The sequence below is a fragment of the Herpailurus yagouaroundi genome, unplaced genomic scaffold, assembly GCF_014898765.1.
Source record: "Herpailurus yagouaroundi ecotype Mexico unplaced genomic scaffold, PumYag 180, whole genome shotgun sequence".
Classification (NCBI taxonomy): domain Eukaryota; kingdom Metazoa; phylum Chordata; class Mammalia; order Carnivora; family Felidae; genus Herpailurus; species Herpailurus yagouaroundi.
Genome location: NW_024412411.1, coordinates 3,648,543 through 3,665,194, shown reverse-complemented (window position 1 = coordinate 3,665,194; position 16,652 = coordinate 3,648,543). Strand labels below are relative to the sequence as shown.

Genomic DNA, 16,652 nt, shown 5'->3' with positions numbered 1-16,652 from the left:
TAACCGACTGCGCCACCCAGGCGCCCCAGTTAATCTTTTTTTTAAGTTTATTTATTTTGTGTGTGTGTGAGACAGAAAGATCATGAGTTAGGGAGTGGCAGAGAGAGAGGGAGAGAGAGAATCCCAAGCAGGCTCTACACTCTCAGCAAAGAGCTCAACACAGGGCTGGAACCCACAAACTATGAAATCATGACCTGAGCCGAAATCAAGAGGCGGTCACTTAACCGACTGAGTCACCCAGGCGCCCCCATCACCTCACTTTAAAGTTAAGACTGTGGACCAGGGAGGTTACATAGTCTGTTGGAAGCAGAGGAAAGATGAGAAGAAAAATGAGTAATGGTGCTGTTTACAATTGCTTTCTCACAAAATTGTTTCACTTGATGCTGCTAGGAACCTCATAGGTAGAAAATAATTATCCAATTTAACAGGTAAGAAAACCAGGGCTCAAAAAGTCTGCATTTCCAGGGCCACTCAAGTGATAATAGTAGAGCTAGAATTCAGAGATGTGTATTTTGACCATGAGCTAGACTTCAGATTTTTGACACAGAATTTCACTTTATCACAACGTCTCTCATTGGTGTTAAACTGGGCTCTCTTCAGTTCCCCAACGGTGTCTAGGGAAGGATAGTAAGTCTTTTGGTTTTCCCTGGATCTCCTGGAACAATGGTACCTGTTTTTGAATTTTCCAAATATTTGTAATTTAAAACTATGTAAGTCACTTCACATAAAATGTATTAGAGATACTCACTGAATTCCACATCAACTTCTTTACCTTGTATGAAAATTGGGCACTTTCCTATTTTGGTGCTTTGCCTCTGGACAATTTGGCTTTGGAGTCAAGCAAACTAGGCTTTAAGTCCCAGCCCTGCCACTCACCAACTCACATGTGACCGTGAACAAAACACTTGACCTCTCTTAGCCCATCTGTATCATCTGTAAAGCAGGGATAATAATGCCATGTCTAGGTTTTTGTGCAGATTACATGTATATGAGACACTAGGCACCATGCCTGGCCCAAGGTAGGCACTCAGTAGATGTTCTTTTCCCCTCTTCCTCCCTTCGCACCATTCCCCTTTCTTTTTTTTATTTTTTAAAAAAAATTTTTTTTTTCAACGTTTATTTTTTTGGGGACAGAGAGAGACAGAGCATGAACGGGGGAGGGGCAGAGAGAGAGGGAGACACAGAATCGGAAACAGGCTCCAGGCTCCGAGCCATCAGCCCAGAGCCTGACGCGGGGCTCGAACTCCCGGACTGCGAGATCGTGACCTGGCTGAAGTCGGACGCTTAACCGACTGCGCCACCCAGGCGCCCCCCGCACCATTCCCCTTTCAACATTGCATAAAAAGAATCCCTACCTGCTCCAATAAACTGGCCATTACCTCTTGAGGAACTCCCTTTCCACACCCCCTCTTGTCCTGAGAAACTGAGTCTGAATGTGGCAGATATCATCAGGCAGGGAAGTACTGCATCTGGGAAGCCTGATTTCAAGTCTTGGCAAGTTACTTCTCTCTGAGCTTCTATCCCTCATTTTAACTGTGAAGATAAAAATATATCCTATAAGATGACTATGAAAATGTTAGGAAAGTGCTTTGCAAACTATAAGATATTCTTCAAATCTAAGTTTCATACTGCAGAAGTTAATTCCTACACAGTTAATTTATGGTGGTTGTTTTTCTTAATAGGCTATCAAAAGAGTTTCTTTTGGACCCACAACAAACTCTGGTCTTCAAAGTTTGGCATAAAGGAGGTATGAACTCTATTCTGTGAATATCTATTTGGTTGTGAAAATGAGCTCACATCCTGTTGACAATTCCAAATCCCTTTCTTTTTTTAACCAAGTGAACCCATGGCTCTTATGATATGGGGAATACATGTATATGTTAGAGGGAATCTCACAGAATGCCACATTATTCTCCTATGGAAGTTAAGTCCTTAGAAGCCATACCATTTTATTTGACTGCCTGCTTAGTGCAGAAGTCCAAGTACATTTAATCTTTCCAGTTGTATCTCAACAGTCACAGTGTATAGCCTGCCATACACAAATGATTTCTCCCCCTTTGTATGATGTTACACCTTCTGTTGACTCTGGCTTATTAACCAAGACCCTAGCATTTTTAAAATTTTTTTTTTTTTTTAATTTATTTTTGGGACAGAGAGAGACAGAGCATGAACGGGGGAGGGGCAGAGAGAGAGGGAGACACAGAATCGAAAACAGGCTCCAGGCTCCGAGCCATCAGCCCAGAGCCTGACGCGGGGCTCGAACTCACGGACCGCGAGATCGAGACCTGGCTGAAGTCGGACGCTTAACCGACTGCGCCACCCAGGCGCCCCGACCCTAGCATTTTTAAGCAGTACACAAGACTAGAATCTTGTTCTAAGAACCTCCCCAGGATGGAGGTGCTAACATCATGGTCCTTGAACCTCGTTTTAGTCAGCTACCATTATTAAGAGGCATCATTCAACAACATTAAGAGCACAGACTCTGAAGCCACACTCTTGGGATTCAAATACCAGTTCTACCCCTTACAAGGTAGTATGACCTTGGGTGAATGACTTAATTTCTCTATGCTCAGTTTCTTTATTTATAAAATAGTACCTACCTCAGGGGAAGAATTAAATGAGTTCCTGATACTTAGTAAAACCTTCTCAGTTTTTCTTGTTCTTATTAGTGAATGGTAGTATGCTGAGAGCTTTCCAAATATCTAAAAGCAGGTAAAAATATAATTAGTTAAATGTTACAAATGTAACAGCTGAGGCCCAAGAAAGTTTAGGGCTTGACTAAGGTCATATGCCTATTAATTGGTGGAGCCAGGATTTGAACCCAGTTCTGACTGGCTGTACAGCCTTCACCTTTTGTACTTCACCATGCTAGTAAGATTGGATGGGAAAAGTGAGCAGATGAGGACATCCAGTTATGTCACAGTTTCTATGCTTAGAAAATTTTGTCTTAACTAAATCCCTCCTATAAATCTAGCTTCTTTAACATTCTTGCTAGGGCCTTTTACACATTTTTTTACACTATTTGCCAGTGGTAAGTTTGAGAGCTAACCCCAGAGCCTAATAAAGACCTGAGAGTGGTCAACGTGTAAAAGAAATGGACTTACCTGTCTCTCCTCCTGTGCTTTGGTTTGGAAATGATGCTGTGAATCTGGTTTCAATGATTTATCCCATGCTCCTGCCTTAGATTCACTTATCATGTCCCCCACCCCTACCTAACCTCATAAATGTAGCAGGAACTGATTATAAATGCATTTTCTCTGAACCAACACAAAGAACTCCTGGTATATTTAACTAGGCTCCACCTCCTCCCTGGCTTTCTATTCTTTTCTTTCTCTGAAGTACTCCAGAGATGGTCAAGCAGACTGTGGTTTGCCTCGATTCACGCTTACTGTAGTGAGAAGAAAAGAGTAAGTTTTGGTCTTATGCAGACCTAGATTCAAATCTTGGCTCTGCTATTTACGAACTACATGACCTAAGGTAAAACACTTTATGTCTTTGGGCCTTTGTTTCCTTATTAATAAAATAAGGATAATAGTACCTGCCCTACAGGATTTTTATGAGGAATAGACATAATATTTATAAAGTATTTGGCACATGGGGCACGTGGGTGGCTCAGTCAGTTAAGCATCCGACTCTTGGTTTCAGCTCAGGTCATGGTTCGTGGATTCAAACCCCACATGGGACTCTGTGCAGAGAGTGCAGAGCCTGCTTGGGATTCTCTCTCTCTCTCTCTCTCTCTCTCTCTCTCTCTCTCCCCCTCTCTGTCCCTCCCCCACTTGCTCTCTATCCTCCTCTCTCAAAATAAATAAGTTAACATTTAAAAAAGTAAAGTATTTTGCACATAATTGGTGCTTAATACATGGAGCTATTTTTATTACACCTATGCTTCAGGTACTGTGCTAGGGCTATTCAGTATAGAGAAGAACAAAATACATTTCCCTATCTTTTGGGACCTCCAGAGAATCCTGTAAAACCCTATTGTAAATGGAGATGGGGAAAATGCCTAGACGCAACGAAGCACACTTATTTAGCTCTGTCTCTCAATGTAGGTAGATGCCTCTCTTCCCTTAACTCCATCCTTTCCACATAGCCTCAGCTATGCAAAAGGTACTCAAACCTGGCCAAGCTGTGTTCAGTAAATATTTGAGTTCCTACTCTGTGCCAGGCACTATGCTAAGTGCTAGGGATTCAAAGATAAAATAAGGCATACATGGTCTCTGTCCTCATGGATAGTATGATTAGGCAAATATATGGTTCTCCGGTAGGGGATATCTAACTCAGACAGGATGTCAGAGAAGGCTTCCTAGAGCACACTTCAGCTGAGAAACGAAGGGGCATGAAATAGTATAGTCAGAGGGAACAGCAAATACAAAAGTCTGGAGTAAAGAACGAGTATGAAGGAAGTTTGAGATCATTAGAACACAAAACTACAAAGAAAGAATGATGGGTTGTCCCACTCAATCTGATAATTAAACTGAGCTCTTCAAAGCTATTGTTTTTCTCAGTGATCACCTTAGCCTGATTCCTTCTCAGGTATGTTTAGATGTAGTGCTTTCATTAGGCAGAACCCTAAAGTTACAATCTATCAAGAACAGGTTATACTTGGATAACCAAACAAAGCAAGATTAGTTTTCATTGCAAAGCTTTAAAAAAAAATCTTTGGAGTGCAAATTAATGGTTCTAGCCAATATTCTTCACTCCTGTTGGGTAGGAATAACTTGACTCCTACTCTGGGGAACACAACTTCAAACGTTCTAGAGCCTAAGACTTCAACTTGGAAGTTGAAGGGGTCTTAAATCTGGTTCATTACTTCTCATTGTGTATATGAGACTTGAGGTTTAGGGAATTAAAGTAATGTGTTTTCAGTCAAAGCCATACTCAGATTAGCTATTGTAATGCACCTCCTCTCTGTCCCACTCTATGTTGGCCAGGTCATTTGTGTTCTCAGTGGATGTTTAGCAACTTCCTCATGATGTAGGAAGATTTACACCAGGAATGGCGAGTGTAGGGAACATAAAGCAAGTGACATTTGGTCTCAGGTTTCAGGTGGGTCCCAGTCCAAAGAAGAGTAAGCTGTCTAAACAAACATTAGACAGTGTGTGATGAGCTCAGTGTCACCAGCAGTGTGCACAAGAAACTTGGAAACTCATGACCACTCCTCTTAAAAATTTACATTCCTTGATTTATTTAGCAAATTGAAAACTGAAAATTGTGTCCTATGTTTGGTAGAATCAGCCTTTAATATTCACTATAGGGAGTGGAGCCTATACAAAAAAAGAACTTATGGAGTGATGGGGGCCTGTTTGTGCCCAGATACTTTCATGTCAGAAATGAGGAACAAGAAGCAATGAGTCAGAAAACAAGAGTCATTGCATGGTTGCTTGTCTATCCAAGAAAGGGTCTTCATACTCATTACGGGCAGCCCCCTTATAAGCTTGAGCCCAACCTCTTATTTTGTACTGACTACTGATTTTCTAGGGGGTTGGCTTTCTTTTGTGATTTGTGTCACTTTTTTTTTTAATTAAATGTAATACATGTGTATGTTATAGAGAATTTGGAAAATACAGACAAGTATAAATGAGAAAATGTAGATATGTAAATCCCTCATAATTCCAAAGGTGATGGTCTTTCAGATGATTTTTTTCAAGACCCATGTCCTGAGGAAAATTACTGAGACATGATAACGTAGGGAAAAGAACAAGTGTTTCTCATGTTTAAGGGTTGTTTTCCAATTGCCTATATCAAGAGGACAGAACTCAACTCTACTAGCTTTTCCCTGCCATACAAAAAGGAAAATCATAATAGTGAAAGCAGGCTCTGGTTCCCAGTCTCTCTCATCCTTATTATCTGTCTTCTCTTCTGATTTTGGAATCACTAAATGACCCCCCACCACCGCCCAGTCCTCTGTATCAGCTATTCTCTGTGCAACCTCTAATGTCAGTGGCAAGACATGCCCAGTTACACTGCTCAGCTCTTCTCTCTTCCCCCACAGATGAGGAGAGGGTGATTGGCTTTGCTTCAGTGGACCTCTCCCCGCTTCTTTCTGGCTTCCAGTTTGTCTGTGGCTGGTACAACATCACAGACTTCAGTGGAGAGTGCCAGGGGCAGATAAAAGTTGCTGTCTCCCCTCTGGAAAGTTTGATGCACTTCAAAGAAGAAAGACAATCAAGACGTGGGATGGAGACCCCAGGGTCACGGGTACGTATCCTAATTCAAATTCTTAACCAGTAACGGTTCTACTGAGAAAATCTATAAGAAGATCCTTTACATGTGTTTGGTACTTTCCAGCTTGCAGAACGCATTATGTATTTGTGTCTCATGATGATCTCACGACCTTTTTAGGGTGATAAAAATTTCACAGTGGTATACATAGTGGAATTACATAGTGGTGATGGATTCACAACTTTGAATATACTGAAAACCACTGAACTGAACACTTTCAAAGGGTGAATTTTACAATACATTAATTATATCTCAATTAAAAAAATTTTTTTAGTTGACACACAATGTTACATTAGTTTCAGGTATACAACATAATGACTTGACAAGTTTATATATAATGCTATGTTCACCACAAGTGCAGCCACCATCTGTCACCATACAATGTTGTTACAATACCATTGACTGTATTCTCTATGTTGTGCCTTTTATTCCCGTGACTTATTCATTCTATGACTGGTAGCCTGTATCTCCCACTCCCCTTCACCCATTTTGCCCTCTCCCTCACCTCTAACAACCATCAGTTTGTTCTCTGTTCCATGTTCTCACAAATGGCCGTATCTCAATTTTTAAATAAAATTATTTGTAGTGTGGAGTTTGAAACATATTGGCTGAAGTTTTCAAAAATTCTATTACATTAAAATCATTAGTCTATCTTATATTTAAAAAAAAAACAGAAAGAGGGGAATCAACAATAGCAAATACAAAGAACTCTTTTAGGGAGTTTAACTGTAAAAGAAAGAATTTTCAGACTGTCCCAGATGGAGGAACTCTATCAAAGCAAAGATTGTAGGGTTGTTTGGTTTTTTTTTTTACCTCTTTTATCATGGATGTCGGCCCAGGGTCTGGCAGAGTGTGCATCAGTAAATATTGAATATGAATGAATGCATGAGAAAGTGACAGAGTTAAACAGTTTGTGTATAAGAAGGTCTTTTCTTCACACCTACCCTGATAGTCATGAGACAAGAAATATGACAGCCAGATCAGCCTCACATGTAAAATACAATGATATCCAGCCAGGAGTTCACAAACTAGCTGGGGGAGCAGGAACATAAAAACAGATAAAGTAACTAAAAAGCAATCTGATAGCATAGTGTGTAAAATGGGGATAATAATAGTACCTACCTTATAAGATTATTGTGAAGCTTAAATGAGAAAATGCATGTAAATTGCTTAGTACAGCCCATTGAAAATGCTCAGTAAATTATATTTATCTACATACAGTAAATTTTACAAATTTATTTATACTGCTTTGTTCCAAAAGAATTTGTGGTGACAAGTGTACCATTTTTCTCATGGATTCTACAGATCCCAATACACAGCCCCTTTTCCTTCCCTGCTTCTGGTATGTATGCTGCATTCCCTGGCTGGGTTGCAAGATGGACCCCAGAACAACCTGCTCACACCTCATCAAGGGGACTTGATTTCTCTTCTCCTACGAGGTGAGTGAATTTTTGATGGGAAGAAATAGAGTCAGAGAGTTGGAAGCATGCTAACTGGCTTGTCATTTCTCTTTCCTTTATTTCTTTTCTTTTCTTTCTTTCTTAATTTATATAATTTTGAGAGAGAGAAAGTATGAGCAGGGGAGGGGCAGAGAGAGAGAAAATCCCAAGCAGCACTATCAGCACGGAGCCCGACATGGGGCTAGAACCCATGAACTGTGAGATCATGACCTCAGCCAAAGTTAGATGCTTAACTGACTGAGCCACCCAGGCGCCCCTCTCTTTCCTTTATTAGAGGAATAAACCAGAAATTATCTAGATTAGGCAAATCTACAGAGTCAGAAACTAGAGACAGGGAAAGAGCTTTGTTGATCTTTTGTCACAATCCCTAGGAATTCCAGGATCCAATGAAGACAAATTTTTTATAAGATAGGAACTAGAATATTTACTGCTATCAAAAGGTAGCTTCAGTGGAAAGGATACTTTTCTTTTTTCCTCAGAGGCCTTTAACCTTTATCCCTAAAATCAGTCATCAGCTGTGTGAGGTCTTTCCCTTTCCAAACCTAGGAACCAAATTATTTTATAAAAAGCAACTGGCCCATCCAATTGCTTTGCAAAGCCAACCATGGACATGCATGTGGATATTGGGGCTAGAGCACATTCCATTCTCTTAAAGGACGAGGTCTAGGAATAACATTGCTGCTTTCTACCCCACTCCCTTCCCGGCCTTAGTGGCATTTGTCACCCCCCTGCCTCCACCAGTCTTTCCTGTGTCTGTCTCCCTACTTCAGGGATAAGACAAGGGATCTTCCCTTAAAATAGCCATTCCTACAGTAGCAGTTATGAGTAGATCCTTTATTCCAGAAAGATACTCGCTAACACCAAAGCCCATTTCAGTGCTGTGTAGCTCTCTCTACCTGCTTACCACATGAAGAGTGCCTCTACCCTCTATATAAAGGGATCCCATGTGTCTGTCAAATCCTAGATCACAGGCTTAAATAATTTTTCTGTTATCTATTTTATGGGTGTTACTTTGACCATAACCAGTCCATGAGACATGGATAGGATAAGGGTACTGGTATTAGGATAGAATATAGATCAATGATGACACTATTTAGTAATTGTAAAAGCTAAGTCTAATGGTTTGCTTTTCGTCCACATAAAAACATCCCTCTTCCCATCTCAAAAGGACTATATCAAAATGACATATTCTAATCCAGCCAGCCATCTAAAGCTAATCAAATTGTGGTATATTCATACAAAGAAATACTACTAAGAAATTTTTCAAAAGGCAGTACTGATACACAACAAAATGAATCTCAAAATGTGTTGAGAAGCTAGTACATTGTATCTGATTCCATTTATATAAAATTCTAGAAAACACATACTAATCTATAGCAACAGAAAGCAAATCAGTAGTTATTTAGGGACAAGAAAGGATGACTAGAGCAAGAAAGAGGGAAGAATTATAAAGGACAGGAGGAAAGTTTTAAGTGTGATGGATATGTTCATAATCTTTATGTTGTAATGGTTTCCTTAGAAGTACACATATGTCAAAACTCAATATTGTGGCATGAAATTATGCTATAATTGAACCAAATAACCAGTTTGATACTTCTCCAATAAAGGGTTGTTATTTGGTCAATAGTTTTTCAGTCATGATAAAAAATTATACCCAAAAAAATTACCTCATATTGTATACTTTAAATATGTGACATTCATTATATACCAGTTATACCTTAGTAAAGCAGTTTTCAAACATTTCCACTTCAGAACCCTTTATACTCTTAAAAATAGTGATAACCTCAAAGAGGTTTATTTAGGTAAATTATATCTATCCATTTTTACCATATTAAATTTCAACCAACATTTTTATTTTTTTTTTTAGTTCATTTATTTATTTTGAGAGAAAGACAGCACGAGTAGGGGAGTGCAGAGAGAAAGGGAGAGAGAGAATCCCAACATGGCGCTAGAACCCACAAAGCCATGAGATCATGACCTGAGCCAAAACCAAGAGTCGGATGCCTAACCAACTGAGCTACCCAGGTGCCCACAACCAACATTTTTTATTCTAATATACAAAATCAGTTGTTTATATGAGGCACCTGGGTGGCTCAGTCGGTTGAGCATCTGACTTCAGCTTAGGTCATGATCTCGCAGTTCATGAGTTAAAGCTCCACGTCGAGTTGGAGCCTGCTTTGAATTCTGTGTCTCCCTCTCTCTCTCTGTCCCTCCCCACTCTCACTCTGTCTCTCTGTCTCTCTGTCTCTGTCTCTCAAAAAAATAAATAAATAAATAACCATTAAAAAAATAATTTAAAAAAATCAGTTGTATATCTGTACATCAACAATGAATAACCCAAAATGAAATTGAGAAAACAATTCCATTTACAATAGCATCAAAAAGAATAAAATACTTAAAAATAAAAATACTTAAAAATAAAAATACTTAACAAAAAAAGTGCGGGGGAACCTGGGTGGCTCAGTCAGTTAAGTGTCCGACTTCAGCTCAGGTCATGATTTCATGGTTTGTGGGTTCAAGCCCCATGTCGGGCTCTGTGCTGACAGCTCAGAGCCTGGAGCCTGCTTTGGATTCTGTGTCTCCCTCCCTTTCTGCCCCTCCCTGGCACGCACTCTCTCTCTCTCTCTCTCTCTCTCTCTTTCTCTCTCAAAAATAAATAAAGATTTAAAAAAATTTTTTAAAGTGCAAAACTTACTCTCTGAAAACTACAAAACATTACTGAAAGAAATTAAAGAATGTATAAATAAATGGAAGGATATCCCATGTTCACAGATTAGAAAACTTAATATTGTTAAGATGGCAGTATTCCCCAAATTGATCTATAGATTCAACACACTCCCTATCATAATCCCTTTTGGATTTTTCGTAGAAATGGACAAGCTAGTCCTAAAATGCATATGGAAGCTCAAGGGACACAGAGTAGGCAAAACAGTCTTGAAAAAGAACGAATTCCTAATTTCAAAGCTTAACACAAAGTTACTGTAAACAGTACAGTGTGCTACTGGTATAAGGATAGAAATCTAAATCAGTAGAATATATTGGCAGTCCAGAATAAACCCATGTGCCAAAGATGCCAAGATGTCAAAGATGCCAAGATAGTTTAATGAGGAAAGAAGTCTTCAGAAAATGATACTATATATCCACATGCAAAGGATTGAAGTTGGACCCCTTCTTCACACTGTATATAAAAATTAACTCCAAAAGGATCATATATCTAAATGTAAGAGCTAAAACTATAAAACTCTTAGAAGAAAACATAGGAGGAAATCTTCATGACCTTAGATTAGGCAATGATTCCTCACATAAGACACCAAAAGCAGAAGCAACAAAAGACAAAGTACACTGGATTCATCAAAATTAGAAACTTTCATGCTATAAATGATACCATCAAGAAAATGAAAGGGCCACCAACAGCATGGGAGAAAATAATTGTAAAACATAGATATGATAAGTGACTTATTTGTACCAGAATATATAAAGAATTCCTACAACTCAATAATAAATGGCAAGTAACCCAAGTAAAAATGGACAAATGGTCTGAATTGACATATGTCCAAATAACATATACAAAGGGTCAATAAACACATGAAAAGATGGTTAACATCATTAGCCATCAGGAAAATGTAATTGAACCATAATGAGATACCACTTCATACCCACTGCAATGACTGTAATCATAAAAGACAAATATTACAAATGTTGGAGGGGATGTGGAGAAATTGGAACCCTCATACATGGTAGATGGGATTTTAAAATGGTGCAGCTGCTTTGGAAAACGGTCTGGCACTTCCTTTTAAAAGGTTAAACGTAGAGTAACCGTATGATCCAATAATTCCACTTCCAAGTATATACCCAAGAGAATAAATCATATGTTCATACAAAAACTTGTACGTGTTTGTAGTAGTAGCATTATTCCTAGTAACTAAAAAATACAAACAAAATGTCCATCATCTGATGAGTAGATGAATAAAATGTGATATCTCTGTATAATGGAAAATTATTCAGCCATGAGAAGGAATGAATTACTGATACATGCTACAGCATGGGTGAAGCTTAAAAACATGCTAAATGTGGGGCACCTGGGTGGCTCAGTCAGTTGAGTGTCTGACTTCTTTGGCTCAGGTCACGATCTCGTGGTTTGTGAGTTTGAGCCCCACATCAGGCTCTGTGCTTACAGCTCAGAGCCTGGAGCCTGCTTCGGATTCTGTCTCCCTCTCTTTCTGCCGCTCCCCCAATTGCACTCTGTCTGGCTCTTTCTCTCTCTGTATTTCTCAAAAATAAATAAACATTAAAAAAATAATAATTAAAAAAATGCTAAATGTATGAAGCTAGTCACAAAAGACTATGTTGTTATGATTCCATTTACATGAATTTCCAGATTAGGCAAATCTACAGAATCAGAAAGTAGATTAGCAATTGCCTAGAGCTGGGAGGTTTGGGTGAGGGTTTGGGACAGAAGGGGAAGTGTGGAGTGATTGCTGATGTATAGGTATAGAATTTTTTGGGGGGTGATGAAAGTATCCTAAAATTGTGGCAATGTTTACACAACTCTGTGAATATACTAAAAACCATTGAATTGTAGACTTTGGGTAAATTGTATGGGATGTGAATGCTATCTCATTGAAGCTGTTACTTAAAGAGAAGACTGTTATTGCCGAAGTCAAGTTTTTGAATACCATGCTGAGAAATTTGAAATTTGTTTTATAGATTAAAAACAGAGAAACCGAAGCTAGAAAGAAACAATGGTGATTAAATAGTTTAGTACACAAATGCTTAGAACAGTGCTTGTCACATAATAAGGACTCCATAAATAGTGTTGTTCTTACTGTTACCAGACCTGTGTTTTAAAAAAAACCACTCAGGCTGTAATGTGGACAATTTATTAAAGGAGAATGGGTAACACTTAAGTCAGTGGAAATAAACAGAAAATCAACAAGGAACCAGTGGCTTTCAGTGACACACTGGGCCAGATAGATTTAACAGATATATTCAGAACATTCCATCATAAAACAGCAGAATACACATTCTTTTTTTTCTTTTTTTTTCCATGTTAACATGTTTTATTTTATTTTATTTTATTTTATTTTATTTTATTTTATTTTTTAACGTTTATTTATTTTTGAGATGGACACAGAGCATGAACAGGGGAGGGTCAGAGAGAGAGGGAGACACAGAATCCGAAACAGGCTCTAGGCTCTGAGCTGTTAGCACAGAGCCCGACGCAGGGCTCGAACTCACGGACCACGAGATCATGACCTGAGTCGAAGTTAGACGCTTAGCCGACTGAGCCACCCAGGTGCCCCTTACATGTTTTATTTTAAAAAGTAAAAGAAAAAGTGTAGAACCTTGAAAAAAGGGAAACTACTAGGAAAAGATTTGTTCATATAAAATATTGTAAAATGTCATTTATTTAAAGTACTCCATTTTTTTCAAATTATTTAAATTCTAGTTAGTTAACATATAGTGTAATATTGGTTTCAGGAGTAGAATTTAGTGATTCATCACTTACATGTAACACCCAGTGCTCATCATAACAAGTGCCCTCCATTATACCCATCACCAATTTAGCCCATCCCCCACGCACCTCCCTCCATCAACCCTCAGTTTGTTCTCTACAGTTAAGAGTCTCTTATGGTTTGTTTCCCTCTCTTTTTTTCTCCCCCTCCTGTATGTTCACCTCTTGTGTTTCCTCAATTTCACATATGAGGGAAATCATATAGTATTTGTGTTTGACTTATTTTGCTTAGCATAATACACCATAGCTCCATCTGTGGTTGTTGCAAATGACAAGATTTCATTCTTTTTGATGGCTGAGTAATAGTCATTGTGTGAATATACCACATCTTCTTTATCCATTCATCAGTAAATAGACATTTAGGCTCTCTTTCCATAGTTTGGCTTTTGTTGATAATGCTGCTATAAACATCAGGGTGCATGTACCCCTTTAAATCTGTATTTTTGTATCCTCTGGATAAATAACTAGTAGTGCAATTGCTGGGTCATAGGGTAGTTCTATTTTACTTTTTTGAGGAGCCTCCATACTGATCTACTCTGGAATACACATTCTTATCAAGTGAACATGGAACATTCTCCAGATAGATCATATATTAGGCCACAAAACAAGTCTCAACAAATTTAAAGAGATCAAAGTCATAACATATATTTTTTCCAACCACAACATTATGAAACTAGAAGTCAACCACAGGAAAAAATCTAGAAAGAGTGAAAATACATGGAAATAACGCTACTGAAAAATGAATGAGTCAACCAAGAAATCAAAGAAGAAATAAAAAATTACACAGAAAGAAATGAAATTAAAACACAAATGGTCCAAAATCTTTGGGATGCAGCAAAAGCAGTTCTAAGAGGGAAATTTATAGTAACACGGGTCTACCTCAAAAAGGAAGAAAAATCTCAAACAACCTAATCTTACACCTACAAGAGCTAGAAAAAGAACAACAACAAACAAACAAAGAAAAAACCAAAACCAGGAGAAGGAAGGAAATAATAAAGACTAGAGCAAAAATAAATGATATAGAAACTAAAAAAACAGTAAACAGATGAATGAAACCAAGAGCCAGTTCTTTGAAAAAATCAACAAAATTAATAAACTTCTAACCAGATTCATCAAAAAAAGAGAAAGGAAGGATTCAAATAAACAATATCACAAATGAAAGAGGAGAAATAACCAACACCACAGAAATAAAAACAATTGTAAGAAAATATTATGAAAAATTATATTCCAACAAATTGGACAACCTGGAAGAAATGGATAAATTCCTAGAAACATGTCACCTATCAAAACTGAATCAAGATGAAACAAAATTTGAACAGACCAATTACCAACAAGGAAATTGAATGGATAATCAGCAATCTCCCAGCAAACAAAAGTCCAGGCAGGACCAGACAGTTTCACAGGTGAATTCTACTAAACATTTAAAAAGCTATTCTTCTCAAATTATTCCAAAGAATAGAAGAGGAAGGAAAACTTCCAAATTCATGTTATGAGACCAGTACTACCCTGATACCAAAACCAGATAAAGACACTACAAAAAAAGAGATACAAAAATTCTTAATATTTAGAAACAGAATCTAACAATACATTTACAAAAGCATTTACCATGATCAACTGGGATTTATTCCCAGAATACAAGGGTGGTTCAATAATTGCAAATCAATCAACATGATACACCGCATCAGTAAGAGAACGGATAAAAATCATATAGTCATTTCAATAGATGCAGAAAAAGCATTTGACAAAATACAACATCCATTCATGATAAAAACCCTCAACAGAGTGGGTTTACAAGGAACATAGTTCAACATAATAAAGGCCTCATATGGAAAACCCACAGCTAACATACTCAAAGCAAGGAAAAACTGAGAACTCTCTCCCTCAGATCAGGAACAAGACAGGATGTCCACTCTCACCATTTTTATTCGATATAGAACTGGAAGTCCTAGCCACAGCAGTCAGAAATAAAGAAAAAGAAATGAAAAGCATCCAAATTGGTAAGGAAGAAGTAAAACTTTCACTATTTGCAGATGACATGATAAAAAAAAAAAAACCTAAAGAGTCCACCAAAAAACTACTAGAACTGATAAAGGAATACAATAAGGTCATGGGATACAAAATCAACATACAGAAATCCACTGCATTTCTATACACTAAAAATGAAGCAGCAGAAAGAGTAATTAAGAAAACAAAATAAAAAAGAAAACCATCCCATTTACAAATGCAAAACAGTAAATACTTAGAAATAGTAAAATACTTAGAAATAAATCTAACCAAAGGGGTGAAAGGACCTGTACTCTGAAAACTATAAAATATTGATGAAAGAAATTTTAGATAACACAAAGAAATGAAAAGACATCCCATGCCCATAGATCAGAAGAAAAATATTGTTAAAATGTTTATATTCCACAAAGCAATCTACATATTTAATGCAATCCCTATCAAAATACCAACAGCATTTTTTCACAGAGCTAGAATAAACAGTCCTAAAATTTGTATGGAACCAGAAAAGACCCTAAATAACCAAAGCAATCTTGAAAAAAGAAAAGCAAAGTTGGAGGGAATCACAATTCTGGACCTCAAGTTATATTACAAAGCTATAGTAATCAAAACAGTATGGTACAGGCACAAAAATAGACACATAAGTCCATGGAAAAGAATAGAAACCCCAGAAATAAACCCATAATTAGCTGGTCAGTTAATCTTCAACAAAGAATGCAATGGGAAAAAGACAGTCTTTTCAACAAATTGTGTTGGGAAAACTGGACAGTAACACACAAAAGAATGTACCTGGACCACTTTCTTACACCATACACAAAAATAAACTTAAAATGGATTAAGGACCTAAATGTGGGACTTGAAACCATAAAAGTCCTTGAAGAGAGCACAGGCAGTAACTCTCTGACATCGGCCATAGCAACATCTTTCCATATGTGTTCACTTAGACAAGGGAAACAAAAGCAAAAATAAACTATTGGGACTATATCAAAATAAAAGCTTCTGCACAGCAAAGTAAACAACCAACAAAACTAAAAGACAACCTACTGAATGGGACAAGACATTTGTAAATGACATATTCAATGAAGGGTTAATATCAAAAATATATAAAGAATTTTTACAACTCAACACACAAGAAACAAATACTCCAATTTAAAAATGGGCAGAAGACATGAACAGACATTTCTCCACAGAAGACTTACAAATGGCCAAGAGATACATGAAAAGATATTCAACATCATTCATCACTGGTGAAATGCAATCAAAACCATAATGAGATATCATCTCACACCTGTCCAAATGGCTAAACTCAACAGCACAAGAAATAAGTATTGGCAAGGATGTGGAGAAAAAGGAACACTTGTGCACTGTCAGTGGGAATGCAAACTGGTTCAGCCACTGGAAAATAGTATGAAGTCTCCTCACAAGTTAAAAATAGAACTATCCTACATAGAGGA

At 37.7% G+C, this 16,652-nt stretch overlaps 1 protein-coding gene across 7 annotated transcripts in view; it reads left to right on the top strand.

The window, feature by feature from the left end:
* Nucleotides 1-16,652, top strand: part of C2CD3 (C2 domain containing 3 centriole elongation regulator) — a 148,274-nt gene that overhangs the window by 99,826 nt on the left and 31,796 nt on the right. For all 7 annotated transcript variants that reach the window (XM_040489300.1, XM_040489298.1, XM_040489297.1 and 4 more), the window contains 3 exons: nucleotides 1,683-1,747; nucleotides 5,993-6,198; nucleotides 7,528-7,661. In XM_040489300.1, the coding sequence (XP_040345234.1) occupies nucleotides 1,683-1,747; nucleotides 5,993-6,198; nucleotides 7,528-7,661 (405 nt within the window). The remainder of the gene's footprint in view (nucleotides 1-1,682; nucleotides 1,748-5,992; nucleotides 6,199-7,527; nucleotides 7,662-16,652) is intronic.